At 41.1% G+C, this 22,687-nt stretch overlaps 2 protein-coding genes across 4 annotated transcripts in view; one reads left to right on the top strand and one right to left on the bottom strand.

Moving 5' to 3' along the window:
• POU2F1 (POU class 2 homeobox 1) overlaps positions 1 to 22,687 on the bottom strand; it is a 248,320-nt gene that overhangs the window by 209,524 nt on the left and 16,109 nt on the right. The window lies entirely within an intron of this gene.
• On the top strand, positions 15,075 to 16,847 carry LOC102877512 (heat shock factor protein 1-like). Its single transcript, XM_006887435.1, has 2 exons — positions 15,075 to 15,255; positions 15,310 to 16,847. The coding sequence occupies exons 1-2, from the start codon at positions 15,075 to 15,077 to the stop codon at positions 16,845 to 16,847; spliced, it is 1,719 nt and encodes a 572-aa protein (XP_006887497.1).

The following is a 22,687-nucleotide window of genomic DNA, read 5'->3' as shown; positions in this document are numbered from 1 at the left end:
TCTAAGATGCAGAATAGGCACCCTAGAAAAATCAGGTTCGTCAAGCACAGTAAAACAGCTTTTTAAAACAGACCACATAACCCAGAGTTTTTATCAAAGGCAAACAATGTTTTAGAGAAGATGGAAGGGAAGCCAAAAGAACAAAACCAACCAGGGTATGTCTGACATGCAGGGAAAAGTACATTCTAACCAGCACAGAAGGTGGATCTAGACTATCAACATAATAAGTTAATTTTCTCTGTTTTGACCCTCTGTTCCACAAAGCAACTCCTCTGATTACTGACTTCTTCTAAAGCAAGATCACCATAGTGCTGACTGGCTAAGAATTCCAGTCCACTTGGCAATTATAGTTCTCATAATAGGTTAACAGGTTAACACAGACAGACATCTGGTTTCTATTTGTGTCTCCTGTGTATTTGGTCAGGGCAAGTCCATTCCCTTGAACTCAATTACCTGCAAGGATGCTGACAAAATTGTGTTTCTGAGAATCAGGTTATGCAGTGACTCTGCCAAAGTAATATTACCCTTTAAAATGATTCCTAAGTAGCAACTAGTCTCCTGAATAGTATGATTATCTCTCTACCCTCAATGATAAGCTCTGATGACTGTAACTCTAACACACTGTTCTCACTCAAAACTCATTGCCCGTTGACTTGGAACTGACTCATAGCTGACCCACCAGTGGTTTTTAGATGCTGTAAATTGCATGAGAGGAGACTGCTTACCCTTCTCTCATGGAGCTGCTGGGTGGATCTGAACCTTCTGAGAGATACTGCCTTTAGGTTAGCAGCACGACTCCACTGGGACTAGATACCAGTGTTCTCCCGCTCCCAGTGCAGTCCAATGGTTTATTCTGAAAACACTTCCTGACTGCCTCCACTGGGCCGGTAACCCTACACACTATAAAGAAACCAAAGGGTTTGTCCTCATGGAGCTTGTATTTATGAGAAGTGAGGAAAGCAGATTTGATCTCTTTGACCTTCTAAACATTTAATTTTTTTTCCTTTTAAGCTAGACCTACTTTTTCTTATTTCTCACCCAACAGCCTCACTCCTCCACCATTTAGACAACTTTATGGAAAATGCTCCAAATAAATTGTTTGGCCTAAAAGGAAGGGCATGATAAAATGTGCTGGTGCTTCCATAGAAAGGATACTGATGAGGCCACCATTTCTCCCATTACATAAGATCCTATTTATGAAGGCTTGTTGTTGTTGTTATGTGCCGTCGAGTCGTTTTCTACTCATAGCGACCCTATGCACAACAGCCCTAAACCCTGCTCTATCCTGTGCCAACCGCCCTGCCTCTGACACACCCATCCCGATTACCCCAGTCACTGAATCAATCCATCTCATAGAGGGTCTTCCCCTCCTGCGCTGTCCCTCCACCCTCCCAAGCATGATGTCCCTCTCCAAGGACCCGTCCCTCCTGGCAACATGTCCAAAGTATGTCAGACAAAGCCCCAGAATCCTTGCCTCCAAGGAGCAGCTTGGTTTAATCCTCTCCAAGATGAATCTGTTTGTTTTCCTGGCAGTCCATGGTACATTCAGTACCCTTCTCCAGCACCACAGCTCAAAAGCATCCACTCTCCTTCTGTCCTCCCTAGTCATTGTTCAACTCTCTGATGCATAACAAGCGATTGCAAATACCATGGCCTGTATCAGGCGCACCTTAGTCTCCAGAGAGACACTGTTGCTCCTGAGTACCTTAGAGAGGTCCCTAACAGCAGACTTTCCCATCGCGATATGCTTTTTGATTTCCTGACTGCTGGTGCCAAGAGTGCTGACTGTGGAGCCGAGCAAACTGAAGCTGTGAACACTCTCAATCTCTTCGTCATCCATCCTGACGCTGCCAATTGGTCCAGTGGTGAGAATCTTTGTCTTCTTGACATTGAGCCTCAGTCCATACTGAAGGCTGCAGTCCTTGACCCTTCACAGCAAGTGCATGAGGTCCTCCTCAGTTTCAGCAAGCAGGGTTGTGCCATCTGCATAACGGAGATTGTTAATAGATCTTCCACCAATCCTGATGCCACAATTCTCCTCATAGAGCCCAGCCTCTCGGATAATCTGCTTAAGAGGGAAATTTACTTTTAATTTTAGCATCAGTAATTGTATAGCTAAACAGAAGATTTCAAAAGGTTGCGTGGAAAGACAAAGTAAAATATTACAATGAAACATGCAAGGAGATGGAGTCAGAAAATCAAAAGGGCAGAACTCGCTCAGCATTTCTTAAGCTCAAGGAACTTAAGAACAAATTCAAACCTTGAGTTGCTATAATCGAGGATGCTTTCGGCAGAATATTAAATGATCCAGGAAGTATTAAAAGATGTAAAGAATATACTGAGTCACTGTATCGATAGGAATTGGCAGACACAGAAGAATTTCATGAAACAACATATGATGAAGGAAGAAGTTCAAGCTGCTTTGAAGGAAATAGCAAAAAATAAGGCCCCAGGAATAAATGATATACCAATTGACGTATTTCAACTAACAAATGCTGTCCTGGATGTGCTCACCAAGTTGCGCCAAGAAATCTGGAGGACAACCACTTGGCCAACTGACTGGAAGAGATCTGTATTTGTTCCCATTCCAAAGAAGGGTGACCCAACGGAGTATGGAAATTATAAAACAATATCATTGATTTCAAATGTAAGCAAGATGCTGCTGAAGATTACCCAAAAATAACTGGAACAGCACTAATGGAGAACTCCCAGAAATCCAGGCCAGGTTTAGAAGGGGTTGTGATACTAGGGATATTGTAGCTAATATTAGATGGATCTTAGCTGAAAGCAGGGAATACCAGAGGAATGTCTATCTGTGTTTCATTGATTCTGCAAAGGCATTTGACTGTGTGGATCATAACAAACTGTGGCTGACTCTGAGAAAAACACTTCATTGTGCAAATATGAAACCTATACTTGGACCAGGAGACAGCTGTCAGAACAGAGCAAGGAAACACTGCATGGTTCAAAATTGGGAAGAGTGTATTCCAGGGATGTGTCCTATCTCCATACCTTTTCAACCTATATGTAGAACAGATTATCTGGGAGGTTGGGTTCTCTGAGGAGAAGTATGACATAAGGATTGGTAGAAGATCCATCAACAATCTGTGTTATGCAGATGACACAACCCTGCTTGCTGAAACTGATGAGGACCTGAAGCGCTTGCTGCAGAGGGTCAAGGATTGCAGCCTTCAATATGGATTGGGGCTCAATGTCAAGAAGACAAAGATTCTCACCACTGGACCAATTGGCAGCATCAGGATGGATGGTGAAGAAACTGAGATTGTTCACAGCTTTAGTTTGCTTGGCTCCATGGTCAACACACTTGGCACCAGCAGCCAGGAAATTAAAAGACACACTGCGATGGGAAAGGCTGCTGTTATGGACCTCTCCAAAGAACTGAGGAGCAATGGTTTCACTCTGGAGACTAAGGTGTGCCTGACAGAGGCCATGGTCTTTTGCAATCAGTTGTTATGTGTCAGAGAGTTGGTCAATGCCTAGGGAGGACAGAATGAGAATTGATGTCTTTAAGCTGTGGTGCTGGACAAGAGTACTGAATGTACCATAGACTGCTAAGAAAATAAACAGGTTCATCCTGAAGAGGGTTGAACTGGGCTGCTGCTGGGAGGCAAGGATTCTGAGGCTTAAACTTGACATACTCTGGACATGCTGCAAGAAGGGACCAGTCCTTGGAGAGGGACATCATGCTTGAGAGGGCGGAGGGACAGCACAGGTGGGGAAGGCCATCTATAAGGTGGACTGATTCAGTGACTGGGGTAATAGGTGCGGGTGTGTCGAGACAGATTGGCACAGGACAGAGCAGGGTTTAGGGCTGTTGTACACAGCGTTGCTACAAGTCACAAGTGACTCAACAGCAAATAACAATAATAACAACTGTATTTCACATTGAAAAAGAGAGAAACAAAATTTTCAAACTTCATAGACATGTATTAAGCAAGTTTCTTTTTTGTGCTATCGACTAAGAGACCTATTTGTACTCCATAGGAAGAAAATATTTCATTTTTATGGTTTTTAAAAAAATATTTTAATTTTGCAATTTTTTGGTTATGAGTTTCTAGAAACAAAACAAAAACCTCTCAAATCAGGGGAGCTCTGGTGGCCTAGTGGCAAGGAGCTGCAACTACAATCCCAGAGGCGCATGGTTCGAATCACCAGATGCTCTGCCGGGGAAGGAGGGACAATCTCCTCCTGTACCAGTCAGATCTGATTTGATGGTACACTCACACAAAAATAATAAATAAAATTTAAAATAGTAAAATAGTAAATAATTAATAAGGAAAACACAAGATTCCTTAACCAAAAAATGGGTACAAAAGAACAAAACCATTTTTATAAATGGTATCTGAGTATCCAGATTCTCTCTTTGTTTTTCCAAAATACTAAGACAATACAGATATTTTAACATATAGCTCTGGGGGCCTAATGGGTAAAAAGTTGCACTGGCAACCAAAAGGCAGATGATTCAAATCCACCAGTGGCTCTGAGGGAGAAAACTGGGCAATCTCCTTTCATGCAATTTACATTCTCTGAAATCTTGCTAAAAGGTCAGCTATGAGACAGATCAAACTAGATGGCAATGAGGGAAAGAGAGATGTCTTAGCAGTTGTAATAATCTGGACCACAAGCAAGGGAGCTCTGCTGACCCAGGAGCACAGCTCCTCACCATTAAGCCATCAGAGACCCCTAATGAGAGAAAGACAGATGTCTTAACATTTGTCATTCCTGGGCCACAGACAAGGGAGCTCTGGTGGTCTAGTGGTAAGGAGTTTCATTGCCATCCCAAAGGTATGAGATTCAAATCCACCAGAAGAAAAATGAGCACTCTTCTCCCATGCAATTTACTATTTCTGAAAAATGGCTGAAGGGTCAGTTATGGGTCAGTTCTGACTCAATGGGACTTAACAGGCCACGGTCAAGGTTGGTGTTTAAACTCCCCAACAAGCATCATCATGTTCTTAGTAACCTCTTCTCTGTCATCTTTCCTTGCTACCAAGGGACTTCACATGTTGTCACTACTGTAAGTCAGCTCTGGTTCACATTCACCACTGCTGACAAACTCCATAGAACAAAATTACCCTAATCATTACTGTCAGCATCCTTAGCTTTCTTCTTCTCCACATCTGAAAGAGGCTCAATCTTTCAAGGAGGTTAGGCCCTAGTGCAATCCTGCACCAGCAAATATTTTAGGACGAGATATGTCAGTTCTAAGTCCAGAGGTCATAAATAAACTCCTGGAGTTTGTCAAAGTTGTATTTTCTATTATTCCTTCATCTTTCCCTATTAAATTTTGTATTAAAAGTTATAAAATACAGACAAAGCTGGCAGAGTGAAAATACTGTGCTCAACATTTTTTTAAAAGCACTTTTTATTTTTATACAAGGGTATATTTAAGATTCCCCAAAACCACATTGCCACAACCTGAGACCAGTCCTTTCCTACACTCTGAAGCTACCTCCTCTCGAGGAGTGAACTAATAGATGATTGCAAATGAAATCCTAATAAAGGAGTAGCCCCAATATACAACGCCAGATCCAGGCCATGGTCTTCACCATTACTGGTTAGGCATCAGAGAGCTGGACAGTAACTAAGGATGATAAAAGAAGGATCGATGCCTCTGAGTTGTGGTGTTGGAGAAGCATGAATTGCCAGGAGAACCATTAGGTCTGTCCTGGAGATGGTGAAATCAGGCTGCTCCCTGGAGGCAAGGATTTTGAAGCGTCACCTCACATACTTTGGGCATGTGGCCTGGAGGAACCACTCCCTGGAGAGGGACATCATGCTTGGAAGTGACTAGTAAAACGGGGTTAAGTCTACTGGAGACGATAAGACTGGCTCAAGATAGGGCAGGTTTCGGAGGCAGTGTACTGTGTGAGTCACAGGAAACTCGATAGCAATAACAACATCATCATCATGTAGGAATCAATGAAATATCACTTAAAATACATAGGTGAGTTTTGCAGATCATGCATTTTATTTTCAAAATGCACTATTTGTTTTGGTGGCCTAGTAGTAAGCTCCTGCACTATCAGCTCAAAAGCACAAGGTTCAAATCCACTATGTTCTAAGGGAGAAACATGCACAATCTCCTCTCATGCAATTTAGAGCCTTTGAAAACCCACTAGAGGGTCAGCTATGAGCTGGTTCCAACTCACTAGTACAGAAAGTAACAATGGTTAATCTAATGTCAATTTGCACAGAAAACAAGATCTGGCTGTTGTTGAACCTCTGCTAAATGGAATTAGACTACAGATCCAGTTTAAGGAGGATAAATGCATAACAGACACACAGGAGGAGGGAACTCTGATGATACACAGAACTCATCATAAAAGCAAAAATTTGTCAGTTAAAAAAGCACAAACAAGAGTATAATACAGAGCCTTGCAAACTGTAGATATCCAAATATTTATTATGAACCAATTTGTTAAATGAAATAAACTATTTAGTAAAGTACTATAAAGGGAAAACATAGCTTGTTCATCAGCACACTGCCTGTAAGGAGTAAAGCTGCAATTCAAACCTAGGTCTGTCTGACTCCAGCATCTATGTGCTCTTTCTCCCCACACGCCCATATGCTCTTTTCACTTCTTATATGCTCCTATAGGAAGAGCTATATGTCAAAGATCTCTACAGAGTACTCAAAGTCACAGGCTAAATAAAATTTACTCAAAGTTAAAGAATATAAAGTCTTTTATATAAAATAAGCAGAACCAGATTGCAAAATAGAATGTAGTGTTCACAAATGAACACTTTATGATAATATAGGCATTTTTTATTTCCATTTCTGCGATATCCCCAGACTCTTTTAGGCACACAAATTTAGCCTCCTCTGCCATTAAATAAACACCTATAGAAGAATATCTCACAAAAAACAAGACTATCTGACAATCAGAAAGTCATTCAGGACGCTAAGCAAGATGTCTAAGTAAGTAAAGGCTCTAAGTTACTCCACTGGACACTAACACACTGAACAACAAACACATAATAATAAGCATAGACTGAGGAGATCACAGAACTCTAGAAGGTAGCTGAGGTGCTGCAGAGTAGAAGTGAATTTAGAAGTGTGGGACAAGAGAAGTGGAGATGGCACAGAAGCTGGGAGATTCGACCTTCACTTGCTTATAACAGATACTTTGTCATGGAGCTCAGTAATATTACAACACAGAACACAGAACAGAAACTACTCAGGATCAACAGTTGTTTTGGTTGTTGCTGTTTTGGAGGGTGTTTTTTAAGGCAGCACAAAATGGTTATGGGAGTTTTTGGGTCACACAATTAGAGAGGCAAATGGAGACCACGGCACTGCAAAAGAGTGCTGCCAAATTTCACCAAGGACCAAATAGTGGGCTCGAAGGATGGGAGGAACAACAACAAGGGCAGCAGAGCAAGTGGGATAATTCAGACTGACAGAGTGGCACGGAAAGAAAGCAGCCCACAGCATTACACTGTGGATAAGCCTATAAAGGGGCAAATGTGAGGGAGAGACATAGAGAACCCACCACTTAAGGGACAGTCAATTAAACATCCTCTTCCTATACATACATATTGACTTCTATGCATGCATCCAAACTGAGCAAGCAATTAAAAAAAAACCCTAAAGATATTAATGTATTCCAGTAATTTTCCGTTTAAGACAGCAAGCGTATTGCTGCTGTTAATTTTGACTCACAGAGACTCTATAGGGTTGAGTGGAGCTACCCTACGGATTTCCCAAAACAGTGTCTTTGTTGAGAGGGGCTGCTGAATTTTTGTCCCACAGAGTGGCTGATGGGTACTGCCTCACCCTTTCAGACTGCCAACCATGATCCTTTGCAGCTGTATTACCAAGGTGCCAAACTAGAAAATTTCCCACAAAAAAAACATAATACAAAACCTAAAGTTAAAAATATCAAGATAACAAAATGGCCTAAATTCAACAAAAGACAGTAAAATGCAGAAAAATCAGAAGTCAATCTAAAGCAATACATGAAGCTAGAATAATGCAAAAAAGTGGTAATTCTCTGAGTATGGAAAATCTAATGCCCAACTTCATATCGAAAATAAAGACATTTTAAAGAGCCAAAGCAACACTGAAAAAAAGAACAAAGCAGGAGGCGTCATACTTAATATTAAAACATACCATACCTTCTGCTATTGCTTCGAGGAAAAACACATAGACCAGTAGAACAGAACTGAGAACAAAGAATTAAATCCAGACATTTCTGACAACTGATTTTCAATAAGGGTCAAAGTTCAAGCAATCAGGGCAGAAAATAGTCCCTTTAATAGACAGATGGCAAAATGGATAGCCACCAGTTATGAAATAAAACTTCCAATCATTCACTAAAAAAAAAAACTAACTCAAAATGGAGCAAAAGCCAAATGTTAAACTAAAACCATAAAGCTCCTGGAATACAACACAGGTAGAAAACTAAACTCAATCTTTTATAAGAAATGAGTTTTCAAATATTGTAACAAATACATAAATAGGAGAAGGTAATAACATCAATGAATAGAACCATCTAAAGATTAAGTCCTTGTGTGCACCAAAAACTTTTTCTAATAGAGTAAAAAGAAAACCTACTAATCAGGAAAAAAAAAATATGGCAATGCCATCTCAGACAAGGGTCTCATAACGGAAGTTTATATGGATTGAAGCTCAACCTCATTCTCACCACTGGGTCAATTTGCAGCACCATGACTGATGGCGGAAGAGACTAAGATTATTTACAAATTCAGCTTGGTAGTTATCATAATCAACACTCTTGGTACCAGCACTCAGGATCTCAAACAAAAACTGCACTGGGAAAATCTGCTGTCAGGGACATCTCCAGAGTACTGAGGAACAATGATGTCAGTCTAGAGACTAAGGTGCACCTGATCCAAGCCATGGTCTTTGTAATTACTTGCTATGTATCAGAGAGTTGGACAATGATCAAAAATGACAGAAGAATTGATGCATTTGAGCTGTGGTGTTGAAGAAGAGTACTGAATATCCCATGACTTACAAAAGAACAAATATGTCTAGGAGAAAAGTGCAATCAGGGTGCTCCTCAGAGGCAGGCATGAGGAAACTTTATCTCTGTACTTTGGACATGTTGTTAGGAGGGCAGTCCCAGAATAAAAGCATCAATACTTGCCAAGGTGGAGGGCCAACGTAAGAGAGGAAGACCCTCAACAAGATGGACACACACACTGTGACTGTAACAATGGGCTCAACTATAAGCAGAGATGACAAGGGTGGCACAGGGCAGAGTTCAGAAGCTTTGTTCACAAGGCTGTTATGACTTGCCATTGACTTAACAGCACCTTACAACAACATATGCACACTGGTAAAATAGTAGGTGTTGTTGTTGTTGTTATGTGCCGTCGAGTAGCCTGCGACTCATAGCGACCCTATGTAAAACAGCCCTAAACTCCGCTCTGTCCTGTGCCAATCGCACTGTCTCTGACACTCCCATCCCAATTATCCCAGTCACTGAATCAATCCACCTCATAGAGGGCCTTCCTCTCCTGCGCTGTCCCTCCACCCTCCCAAGCATGATGTCCCTCTCTAAGGACCGGTCTCTCCTCACAACATGTCCAAAGTATGTTAGACGGAGCCTCAGAATCCTTGCCTCCAAGAAGCCACCAGGTTTAACCCTTTCCAGGACAAATCTGTTTGTTTTCCTAGCAGTCCATGGTATTCTCAATACTCTTCTCCAGCACCACAGCTCAAAGGCATCAATTCTCCTTCTATCCTCCTTGGTCATTGTCCAACTCTCTGATGCATAACAAGTGATTGCGAAGACCATGGCCTGTATCAGACGCACCTTAGTCTCCAAAGAGATAAAATAGTAGGTACAGATGTGTATTTTGGTTAAGAACAAGAAGAAATGTCTATGCTATTGTCATTAGGTGCCAGCAGGTTGCCCATGACTCACAGCAACTCAACTCTATGAACAACAGACTGAAACCTTGGCCTATCCTGCCCTATCCTCCTTCTCTCCAGCATGCTCCAGCCCTTTATTGCAGTCACTGTGTCAATCCATCTTATGGAAGGAGTCCTCTCACTGACCCTGTACGTTTCCTAGCAAGTTATCCTCTGAATAACATGACCAAAATATGTCCAGAACAAAGTTTCACCATCCTTACCTCTAAGGAGCACCTTGGTTGCAGAAGTACCTATAAGGTCATATATGTACACATGCAAAAATGAGATGCTTTTCAGATACTAACCAAGCACCTTCCAATACTAGTTACCTGAATTTGAAAGTTTAGGACTATATCATAATCCTACCATGCAAACTGTTCACTGATATTAGTTACATTTATTTCCATTTGTCAACATTCTCTTTGTGTTAACTCTGTTCCCTTTTTAGTACTCTGGTTTCCCTGCCCCTTATTTTTCCATGTTTGCTCTGTGACAACTCAGTCAACCGGCCTAACATAGTTCATAAAAATCATCATCTGCATCCTACTGAAATAAATTGCATCTGAGGTCTTAAATGTCGGTGAACAGATAAGACACAACTATGGAAACACCACACTAAGAACCTTCTTAAAGGTAAACATAAGTTTAAAGAAAATCAAGTCTACTCAAGCTACAAGGGAATTCTGGTGGCAAGGTCCGCAGTGAGTTGCCCTGCTAACCCAAAGACAAAGCACCTTTGCTGGTTCAAGTCGTTCAGCAGCCATGAAGGAAGGAGATGGACAGTCTTCTCCAGTTATGATTTGTAGCCTTAAAACTTGATGGAGAAGTGCTTAGTCCGAATCAAGTAAATGACAGTGATTTTGAGTTCTGAGTGTGTCATAAGCCACAACCTTATCTCCCCTGGGACCAAAAAAACCAGATAGTACCTCACTAATACAACTGACCATTTCAACAGAGATCACAATAAAAGGTCCCACATAGAATGGGGGCAAAAAGTAGCACAAAATTCAAATTCTTCATCTTTTTCTTTTTTAAAATATACATAGGGGAAAAGATGGTCACACAAACTGGAACAATAAATAGTGCACCAAAGGTTCCCTGAGACTATTACCCTGTGGTATTCCTTAAATCTAGAACCAAGGTCAAGATCACATTTAAATGAAATGGCAGTGTAGCACACAAAACAAAGGACAGATCAGTACCCTACTTTAAAACCATTAGTATAAGACTTAATGATCTGCAATTCCTCCAAACCAGAGATGAAAAGGTAAGAGGCAGGGGAAACCAGAAGGCCTAGAAGGGAAAACCCAATTAAAGAGTATGTTGACACATTTTAACTAATATTACTAAACCATTTTCCTACAATGTATCAAGCAGAAATCTAACTTGTACAAACTCTAAAACCTCAACAAAACATTATTTAAAAAATATATAAAAACACATCAAGCATATAGCAAGTAACATGTTAAATGTCATGGATAAAACAGTCTCTGACTTCACAGGGCTTAAGGTCTTTTTAAATGAAAATTAAAAGTGCTAAGACAGGGAGCTCTGGTGGACTAGTGGCAAGAAGATGCACTGCCATCCTGAAGGCACATGGTTGTAGGCCACCAACTGTACTTCCACAGGAGGAGGAGCAATCTCCTCCTGAGCAATTACCTGACTCTGAAAACCCTCCATATGGTCAGCTCTGGGTTGGTTCTGAATCGACAGTCCACAACTACAACAAAAACAAGATATAGATGCTTGCCTAGGATGTACAGAAAACAAAAAATTGGCACCAACCTTTTTTTTGGTGTTTGAAAGGATTTAGAAGAATGTCTGAGTCTCAAAAAGAGGTTACAAATTTTACTCCCATCCTTTAGTTCTTTTATTTTAGCACTTATTTTTTCTCTGTTATTTTGTTTTTAAATTCTTTTTCATTATTAGTTTGTATACAAAATTCATATATATTGTTTCATTTATGTACACTGTTTCACACATTCCTGTATTTACATTGTGTTTCCTACAATCATTCCCATAAATTATGTTTTATAAAATTAACCACCTTTGATGCTCTTTCTTGAAATAGATAAAAGAATTAATTAAGATGGGGGAACAAGAAACAAAGTATTCATGGAAACATAATACTTAATAAGGAAGCTCTGGTGGCCTAGTTGTAAGTAGCTACACTGTAATCCCAAAGGTATGTGGTTCCTACTTTGCAGGAGGATGATTTACTGCCTCTGAAAACAGTGCTGAAGGGTCAGCTAGGAATCGGTTGTGGCACACAACAAGAGCTCATAAAATTTCAAGAAAATCACAAGTATTTTGAATTGCCTAGATTTCTTGTAATATAACAATTTTAAAATTATTTTTCATTTAAAACCTATACCAAAAAATCAAAATTTAGTAAAAAGTTCAACTTTAACAGTAAAAACATGTAAATTAAAACAATGAGGTGTTTGTTTTTCACCTACCAACCTAGTAAAAAAAAAGTTAAGACACAATTAACAAGGCTAGAGAGACTATAGGGAAACTGATACTGTTAAACTCAATAAACAAAAGTGTAAATTGGTATTTCTCTCAAAGGAAACCCATCAACAAGTACAAAAATGTTAAGTGTGTATATTCTTTAACCCTACAATTCTATTCCTAACGCTATCTTTAAAAGATTTAAACTATATATGGATGCGGGAGAAGGATGGGCAATCTCTTCCCGAGCAATTAACTGCCTTTGAAGACCCACTGGAGGGTCAGCTATGGGTTGTTTCTGACTCTAAGTACAAAACAATAACAAAATAATGGGAGGGGGATTAACATATATTCAAAGAGCACAAGTAAGCAAACTGTTCCACTAATAAAATATTGTGCTGCTTTTAAAAAGAGGTTGCTCTTCAGCTAAGAACATGAAAGGATAATTACCAAAAAGTACTATGTTAAAAGGAGAAATATCTACCATGATGCACACTATGAATCTTTTTACTTTTTAAATTATCCACACATTCGAAGTACACATCCCCAGAGTGCTATGTGTCTACAGGTGCCACAGTAGGCAGGAATGCCTGTAATACACAAGAATACACTACAGGAAATGGGCTCTCTAACTGGCAACAAACTGGTCCTGACAGCAGAACGTATAACTATTAAGGTGTGATCCCAGCATGAACTGACAATGACTCCACTCCTCTAATTCCCTTACACCACAGCATAATTTCTCTAGTAATCCTTATAAAATTGTTAATTCACCTTCTCAGGCTACTTTTTAATGTTGAAGATATCATGTCTCTCATATCATCAGAAAGTTTTCATCAATTCATAACAGTAAGTGGCACACATATTGCTGTTGACGTTACTAGGTGCTGCTGGGTGATCGTGACTCATAGCCATTGTTTACCCATTTAATAATGAAAGCTCAGTAAACATTTAATAAGCAGACCTGTAATTGAGCAGCAACTTATAGGAGGAGAGAGAAGTTTTATTTGTGTTTCCACTGAACAATTTAGGTGTGCTATTACTATACTAACGTAAATAAAGTTCAGAGTCCTAAAAGTCACTGCAAGTTACAGTGGAGTGTAACCATCTCTATTTGGAAGTCATATAAAGTTTAGGTCATATTTAAAAATCCATTGTGCAGCAGCAGTTCTTCAACTTTCTGGTCTCAAGAGGACTCTTTAAAAAAATTTGAGAATGAAGAATCATTATATATCTGATAAACAGGTGTTCAATTTTTTTGTATTAGTAATCAAAGACTGGACTGGAGGAAGATTCACCCACACCCTGTGTTAAAGCAGATGGCACCACCTCACTTTCTGACAATGAATAGAACTTGAGATGCTTGCTGCAGAGGATCAAGAAATTACAGCCTAGGGGAGCTCTGGTGGCCTAGTGGCAAGGACCTACAACTACAATCCCAGAGGCACACGGTTCGAATCCACCAGATGCTCTGCCGGGAAAAGGAGGGACAATCTCCTCCTGTACCAGTCAGATCTGATTTGACGGTACACTCACACAAAAATAAAAATTAAAAAAAATAATTTTAAAAAAAAATTAAAAATAAAAAAAAAGAAATTACAGCCTTCACTATGGATTACATCTCAAGATCAAGAAAACAAAAATCCTCACCATTGGATCAAAAGGAAGCATCACAACAGATGGAGAAAAGAATGAAAACTGTCAATGGTTTTATCTTGCTTAGCTCTACAATCAACATCCTTGCTCACAACGAAAAATTTTATCAGTTCAAAGAATAGGGTGTGCCTGATTCAAGGAATAGTCTTTCCAATCTCCTGCTATACATCTGAAAGTTGGATAATGAGTAAGGATGACAGGAGAAAAATTGATGCCTTTGTGTTGTGGTATTAGGGAAGAGTGCTGAATATCCTATGGACTGCCAAAACAACAAACAGATCTTAAAAAAAGTGCACAAGCGACTCATTGACTTACACAGTCCTTCTGAGATTGTCAAGCAGATCACCTCCATCAGCATTGAGCCTGGAGTAGAGGTTGAAGTCACCACTGCAGATGCCTAAATCAACTATTTTAATAAATTGACTATCCGTTGGTAAAAAAAAAAAAAAAAAGTGCAACCAGGGTCTTTCTTTGAGACAAGGGTGGCAAAGCTTCATCTCACATACTTGAAAGAGACTACTCCTTGGAAAGAGACATCATGCTTGGAAGGGTGGAAGGTCAGCAAAAGAGGAAAACTATAAAATGAAATGACACAATGACTGCAACAACGGGCTCAAGAGTGTAGAGGATGATAAGGATGGTACAGGACAGGGCAGGGTTTAGATCTGTTGTTCACAGGGTCCTTAGGAGTTGTGCTAGACTTGAGGTACTAAACACCACCACAACGGCTACTTAAAGAGAGTGGGGTTTTTTGTCAAAATGTAAGGTAATTGCATAGGAATTAATGAGAAATATTGTTTGTTTTTAGTTAACATCAGTCCAAGAAAGCTATGGTGGTATAGTGTGTAGCTGCACTGATAACCTAAAGGTTGTACAACTCTAGCAGTTCAAATCCACCAGCCCTGGTTGATAGCCTCTGAAAAACCTACTTTTATGTCAATTATGACTTGGTTCCAACTTGAGTGCAATGAGTTTTGAAAGTTTGGGGGGGTTCCTCCCCCCAAGATAAAACAGCTGGATCTCTTATGTGCATCAGTATTCAACCCGTTTTAAGATGCTAATTTGGTTGACTCATAAAGATAATTCAGCGCGCACCGCCGAGGACGCCGCCGATGGGTCCTGTCCGTGGAAGCGCGCGCGTTGCAAGATGGCAGCAGCCATGCTAGGCCCCGGGGCTGTGTGTGCGCAGAGGGCGGCCGAGGCGGCGTGGCGCGGGCAGCAGGTGCAACGAAGGCGTTAGCTGGGCCCTTGGCCTCTGCCCTCGGTCACTGTCTCCACCTCCTCCTGAGGGCCCGGCACGGCAGGGCCCAGCAACGTCCTGGCCTTTCTGACCAAGCTGTGGACCCTCGTGAGCGACCCGGACACCCACGCGCTCATCTGCTGGAGCCCGAACGGGAACAGTTTCCATGTGTTGGACCAGGGCCAGTTTGCCAAGGAGGTACTGCCCAAGTACTTCAAGCACAACAACATGGCCGGCTTCCGGAAAGTGGTTCACATCGAGCATGGGGGCCTGGTCAAGCCTGAGAAGGACGACACTGAGTTCCAGCACACATGCTTCCTGCGTGGCCAGGAGCAGCTTCTGGACATCAAGAGGAAAGGGACCAGTGTGTCTACCCTCAAGAATGAAGACATAAAGATTCGCCAGGATAGTGTCACCAGACTGCTGACTAACGTGCAGCTGATGAAGGGTAAGCAGGAAAGCATGGACTCCAAGCTGCTGACCATGAAGCATGAAAATGAAGCCTTGTGGAGGGAGGTGGCCAGCCTGCGGCAGAAGCATGCTCAGCAACAGAAAGTTGTCAACAAGCTCATCCAGTTCCTCATCTCCTTGGTACAGTCCAACCGGATCCTGGGGGTGAAGAGAAATATCCCCCTGATGCTGGGCGATGGTGCGGCCCACCCCATGCCCAAGTATGGCCAGCAGTACTCACTGGAGCACGTCCACACCACGGCCCCAGTGGCAGCCACATCCCCAGCCTACAGCGGCTCCAGCGTCTTCTCCCCAGACACTAGCTCCGGCCCCATCATTTCTGACATCACGGAGTTGGTTCCTGCTGGCCCCTTGCCCGTCAGCCCTTCACCCGTCTCTGGCAGAAGTATTGACAAGAGGCCCCTGTCCGGCAGTGCTTGGGTGCACGTCAAAGAGGAGCCGCCCAGCCCCCTTCAGAGCCCACAGGTAGAGGTGGTGAGCCCTGGGCCACCATCCTCTGAGGTGGACACACCCCTGTCCCCAACTGCCCTTATCGATTCCATTCTGCGGGACAGCGAACCCACTACCACCCACTCAGCCACCCAGCCTGCACAGGAAGGGGACCACAACCCCACGCCCCTGCCTGCCTCAGCCCCAGAGAAGTGCCTCAGCGTGGCCTGCCTGGACAAGAACGAGCTCAGTGACCACCTGGACGCCATGGACTCCAACCTGGACAACCTGCAGACCATGCTGAGCAGCCATGGCTTCAGTGTGGACACCAGCGCCCTGATGGATCTTTTCAGCCCTTCAGTGACTGTCCCGGACATGAGCCTGACGGACCTGGACAGCAGCCTGGCCAGTATCCAGGAGCTGCTTACCCCCCAGGAGCCTCCCAGACCCCTGGAGGCTGAGGGCAGCAGCCAGGACTCAGGGAAGCAGTTGGTGCACTACACAGCACAACCCTTGTTTCTGGTGGACCCTGGACCCGTGGACATGGGGGGCAGTGACCTGCCTGTGCTCTTTGAGCTGGGGGATGGTTCCTACTTCTCCGAGGGAGACGACTGCACAGAGGACCCAACCATCTCCCTGTTGACGGAGTCAGAGCCTCCCAAGGCCAAGAATGCCACCACCTCCTAGAGGCCCCAGGAGGAGCCGGTTGGGGAATAACTGCTCCCAGCCCTGGGCTGGACAAGGGGTGAGGACCCCAGTCCTGGGCAGAGCTGTGGAGCTGGCTAAGGGGTCAACCATCCAAATCCAGGTGGCGCCGTCCCAGGCCCTGCCTAGCCCAGTGCCTTCACTTGTGGTCGGGAGCCCCTGGTCTGTGGTGGCTTCCCATCACATTTTGGCTCTACTAGTCGTTAAGTCAGAGTTGTATTTTGGATTTTTAACACGAGAAGCCCTATTGTCTCTTCTGTAGAGATTCACTGATAGCACACACATGTGCACATGCAGGACAGGTAGATGTATAAATGGGCGTGCTCTATGCTCGCAAAAAAAAAAAAAAGATAATTCAGACGTAGACAGAAAGCGAGGGTAATTTCATAGCTTATTCATATAATTCTTGATACTTTTCCTTGGTAAAGCACAAATATTTGACAAGTGATAATTTTAATGGATAATCTATTACAATGAACCAGTAAACCATTATACTTTTGTTCAATTTAAATCCATTAAGTCATTCTTGTATTTTGAATGGATCTTTTACCCATGTGTAACAGTGAAAATGGCAAATGATACCTTAGTGTTTTCATGAAAACTGAAGCCCTGTGGATTCTCCGTAAAGGTCCCAGTGTCTACAGACACATTAACTGCTGCATTAGTGAATGCCAACAGTATTTCTCATTAAATCCTATGCAAGTATCTTTCCTTTTGGCAAAAGAACACTGTATTTTTATGGGACAGAAGATTAAAAGCCTTCCATTGGATGGGGGATGTTATTATTATAGGAAAATTAAATACAGTTGACAAGTTGGACAGAGTACTAATAAGTATCTGATTCATGTCTCAATTTTCATATCTGTGTAAGGGCTTGAGATTACTGAGCAAAGCAGAATGGGAAAAACACCTGTTACTATCTTTTTTTTCTCTTCCCCTTTCCCAGTTTCCCTTTGCACTACACATACCTTTTGACTCATGAGGTTAAGTGTAATTCCACTGAGCTACACAACACAAAAGGGAAAATAAATAAGGAATCCAAAGCAGAGTACAAGGAGAGAACTACAGTTATGAAAGTGTAAAGAAGCTGACCACTGCTATCCAAGGGAAGGGGATGTATATAACAAAATTACTAAAAACAATCAACTCAAGGTGCTGGCTACTGATCTATAGAAGAAAACATTAATATGTGATTTGGCTTTTTGTTAGGTTGGTTGTGTTGTGTGTTTTTTTTTTAATTGTGTGACTTTTCGATAAGAAGAAAAGGAGTGTATGACCTTGACTAAATGGATTCTCACTGTCCTAACTCATCTCAAACTCAAAAATGAACTGCCATCAAGTTGGTTCCATTTTATCATGATCTTCCATCAGGTTTCTAAGGCTGTAAATCGTAACAGGTGGAGACTGCCTTATCTCCCATAGAGCAGGTGGTGGATTTAAACTGCCAAATGCAACCATCCTACCTCAATTATTTTACTTGAGTTGAGCCACAGGCTTTGATCTGAGCCATGATTTGAGGTTAGACCCAAAAAAAACCTCATAACCCTTTAAAAAGGAGCAAACTTGGCTGGGAACTAACAAGACTAAGCCTCAATTTTGTTAGTGCAAAATTTAGATTATAGCTAGAGAAATCCAGAAATTTAACAGGGAAATCTGGAAATGAGAGTAGCTATCCACAAGCAGAGGGTAGAAGCCTTTCAAGGGTTCAAGAGAGCTTATGCACTGCCTCTGTGTATTCTTCTAATTCCCTATGTAGCCAACTCAGTCACACAAAAAACATAAACACCCCAAAGGAAAACTATGTGCATGCTAGCAGCATATGCAGTTAGTATCACTTTAGCATTGTAGTTTAAGATTCTAAATACCACGAGAAATTTGTATAACAGTTTAAAAACAGTATTATAATCCACATTTGTAGAAAACTGAAAGCTAGGATAGTTTTAGATCTGGTTCAATTGTCCATCTCTCCAAACTGAAAGAGACATGGATAAAGACTGATCCTAAACCACCTAATCTAGACCTGGACTTTAAGAGGACACTGAAGAATAACTTTAAATACCTGATAAGGCCAACTGACTAGAAAAGATTCATGTTCGTCCCCATTCCCAAGAACGGTGATCCAACAGAATGTGGAAATTATCAAATAATATCATTAATATCTCATGTAAGCAAAATATTGAAGATCATTCAGAAACATCTAGAATAAACTGGTTTTAGAAGACGTAGAGGCAACAGGGATATTATTGCTGATGTCATGATACTGGCTAAAAGGAGAGAATACCAGAAGAATGTCTATTTGTATTTTATTGCCTATTCAAATGCATTTTCCTGTGTGGATCTTGAATTATAGCTAACATTGAGAAGAAAAGGAATTCCAGAACATTTAATAGTGCTTATATGGAGTCTAAACCTAGACCAAGAAGCTGCTATCAGAGTGGGACAAGGGAAAACCACATAGTTTTAAATCAGCAAGGGTGTGTGTCAGGGTTGTATCCTTTCTCTGTATCTACTAAATCTGTGGCTGAGCAAATAACTGGCAAAAGCTGGACTGGAAGAAGAATGTGGCAGAAGGATTGAAAGAAGGCTTAATCTGCATTCTGCGGATGACAAAGCTTTGCCTGCTTTAAGTGAAGAGGATATGAAACTCTTGCAGAAGATCAAGGACTACAGCCTTAGATTATATCTCTTGAGATTATATCTCAAGAAAACAATGGTCCTCACTATAGGACCAATATCTCAGATGCAGAAAGGAATAAAGTATTCAATGAGTTCATCCTGCTTGAATCAACACCGTTAGCACTGACAGTGAGGAAATCAGGAGACATACTGGACAAGTTGGATCAGAGACCTCTCCAAAATGCTGAAGAGGAATGATGTCTGTTTGAAAACTAAGGTGTGCCTGATTCAGGCCATGGTCTTCTCAATTACCCGCTACATGTCAGAAACCTGTACAATAAATATAAATAAAGATGACAGAAGAATTATTGATGTCTTTGAGTTGTGGTGCTAGAAAAGAATACTGAATATCTCATGGTGAGTTTGTCAGTGAACTATGTATGGACATTACAATAAATTATCAAATACAGAGGAGAAGAAATTTTAAGTGTCACAGACACTTTTAGATTTGGTAAAAAATGTTTAGGATGTGGTGTGTGGAGCATGTCTGACATCAGTCAGCTTTAAACTGTTGATACTACTGATACTGATGCTTCCCCCTTGTGAAGTTAGCAGTTGATGTCACTGCCCCCAGGACCTCTACAGTGTTTTTACAATGATAAAACTCTTCTTTTCCTACTGCCATAACTAAAATAAGAGACCAAGGTATGACACATAAGCTCTTTAAATTTCCATTTCCTCACATAGAAGATGATGCTATCAGCACACATTTCCTGGAGGTCACTGTGAGGATTAGTAGAAAAATGCATGCAAGCACAGTACAGTAAATGGCACCAGCCATTTAAATAAGTAACTATTGGTGTTGCAACCAGAAATCAATACATTTAACAGCATAAAACTTCATTGACAAAGTTTGTGTATCTGACCACTAAAAAGTTCAAGAATCACAAAAATAGCCCCTTAATATGAAAATCATCTTGAAATTTTCTGCTTTTGAAAATGTTGTTTTTTCACTAGTTTTAAGAATTGTGCATAGACTATTACATTTTCTCTGGTGGCAAGAAGTTGAACTGCAATCCTGAAGGCAAGCAGTTGGAGTTCACCAGTTGCTCCACAGGAAGAGAGGGGCAATCTACTCCGGGGCAGCTAACTGCCTCTGAAAACCTGCTGGCAGGTCAGTTCCAACCTGATAGTACACAAAACCAAGAGAACATTTTCAACCAAAATCTCCCACTACTACTTTTATACTCACTGTTATAGTCATCCTTGATTTTTCAATCTAAACACCATTTCTTTAGCAACTCCTTCCCAACTCTTATCAGATTAGGTATCTCTACCCTATAATCCAGTTCCCTCACTGAACTTCCCATATTTCATTCTCAATAAACTGTGAAGAGCATTATTTAATTCATGACTTCCCTAACACAGACTATAAACTTCTGAAGAGTAAACATGGCTTCTGTCTTAGTCATTATTCTGCCTCCAGTGCCAGCTACGTGGTAAGGAGCAAAAGCAGCTCTTTAAATATTGACAATTTAAATCAATGCAGAAGGACCAGTCAGTTTGGTTAATTATTGTGAAGTTTATACTTCTACTGAAAACCACTACAGTTTCTGATAGATCTATTACCCTTGCTCATTTATTTCCAATAGATTGGAAGTTTAAAAGTTAAATCCACTATTTTAGACTACATATCTATCATTTAACTTTTTTTAACTAAGATAGGATTGAGTCTATACTCCATGTTCTTTCTTAGTATGTTCATTAAACAGTAATCAGATGAATGTAAAAGAGTTCAAAGTATCTACTGTGTTGATTGAACTTCTACAGGAAATATTTCCAAGTAGAACTATATAAAAAAAAATAATGTCTCCACTCAACAACACATATAATCATGGTAGTACAAGGTTTGATTTTGTTTTTTAAAGAAAAGTAAATCTTCTTTTATTATTTCCTTCTAATGGTCTTAGCAACCCTAAACTCAAACTTTTCCAACAGCAAAGGATGAAGAAAAAGCAAGTGAGGCAAAGGCCACCAGCAAGTGGGATGAACAGTGGGTGGAGCCGCCGTGCTCTGTTCTCTCCCAGCTCATTTCCTCTTGTTCTACTTCTGCAGCTGCAGTCTGTGTCACTGCCTGTTCTTAACAGTAGTGACAGCAATAAAAGCTGTCCTAGTAGTAGTAGCAGCAACAGAAATAAATAGAAGCACATTCATATAAGGTTATTATATTACGTTCACACACTTTCAAATTACATCCCGTTCGATTCTCCACAATACATCATAGACATTTACAATCAATCCAGTAGAAGAGGATCTATGAAAGATAAAGCCTAAGAGATTTACAGCCTTGTAACTCCAACGGAAGGTCAGCATGTGCTGGTTCTGCCTGAATGGCAATGAGTGTGTGTGTACACGTGTATGTACGTACGTACACACACACACACACACACACACGCACGCACCTTTAGTTTGAGTACTCAAGTCAGAACCAACCCATAAATGACCTTTCAACAAGTCTTCAAAGGCATTTAATTCCACGGGAGCAGCTTTCTCCCGTGCCCATGTTTCTCCCACAAGCAACTGGTGTACTCAAATAGCATACCTATGCACTGACAGCACAATTCCTTACCGCTAAGCCACCAGAGCTCATATGCACACAAACACACATATTTGTGTGTGTGTATAAACACACAACAAAAAACCAAATCTGCTATTTCAACCCACTTCCAACCCATGATAACTCCATCTCAGGCTTAATAATCTTTACAGTACCTGACTGTTCTCTCTCAGATGAGCTGGTGGATTTGAACCACCAACTCTTTGGTTAGCAGCTCAACATATAATAGACTAGGAAAACTACCATCTAGTTCAATCTACTAACCTAATCTGAGAGTCTTATGGGTCACAAAGATGAAGTGATTTGTTAAGGATCATAAAGCTTGATAGTTGTAGAACCAAAATAAGGAACCAGGTTTCTCTGTTCTCAGTCTTTACCTTATTAATGTAGCATTTCTGGTACATTAACTGAGAATCACTGGCCAAAGTATTCTAGGCAACAAGTAGTCTTTTACAAGTACAAAGTAATAGTTCAATATAACCAGATCATTTGTAGAGCTTTTTGAAATTACAGATGGCCCTACCTTTCTGCATCAAAAATTTAAAAGGTAAAGCTTGGGCCTTTGTCTGCTAAAAAAGTTTTATGGATA

This window comes from Elephantulus edwardii, unplaced genomic scaffold, assembly GCF_000299155.1.
Source record: "Elephantulus edwardii isolate Elephantulus edwardi_28Jun2011 unplaced genomic scaffold, EleEdw1.0 scaffold00057, whole genome shotgun sequence".
NCBI lineage: Eukaryota > Metazoa > Chordata > Mammalia > Macroscelidea > Macroscelididae > Elephantulus > Elephantulus edwardii.
Note: the sequence above shows the minus strand (reverse complement) of the source record. Positions and strands in the feature narration are given on the sequence as shown.

Excerpts from the sequence above, each read along its gene's own strand:
- LOC102877512 (XM_006887435.1), top strand. The coding sequence starts at position 15,075 with ATGCTAATTTGGTTGACTCATAAAGATAATTCAGCGCGCACCGCCGAG. Across the intron at positions 15,256-15,309 it reads GCAGCAGGTGCAACGAAGGC|GGCCCGGCACGGCAGGGCCC; the intron begins GTTAGCTGGGCC and ends CCTCCTCCTGAG.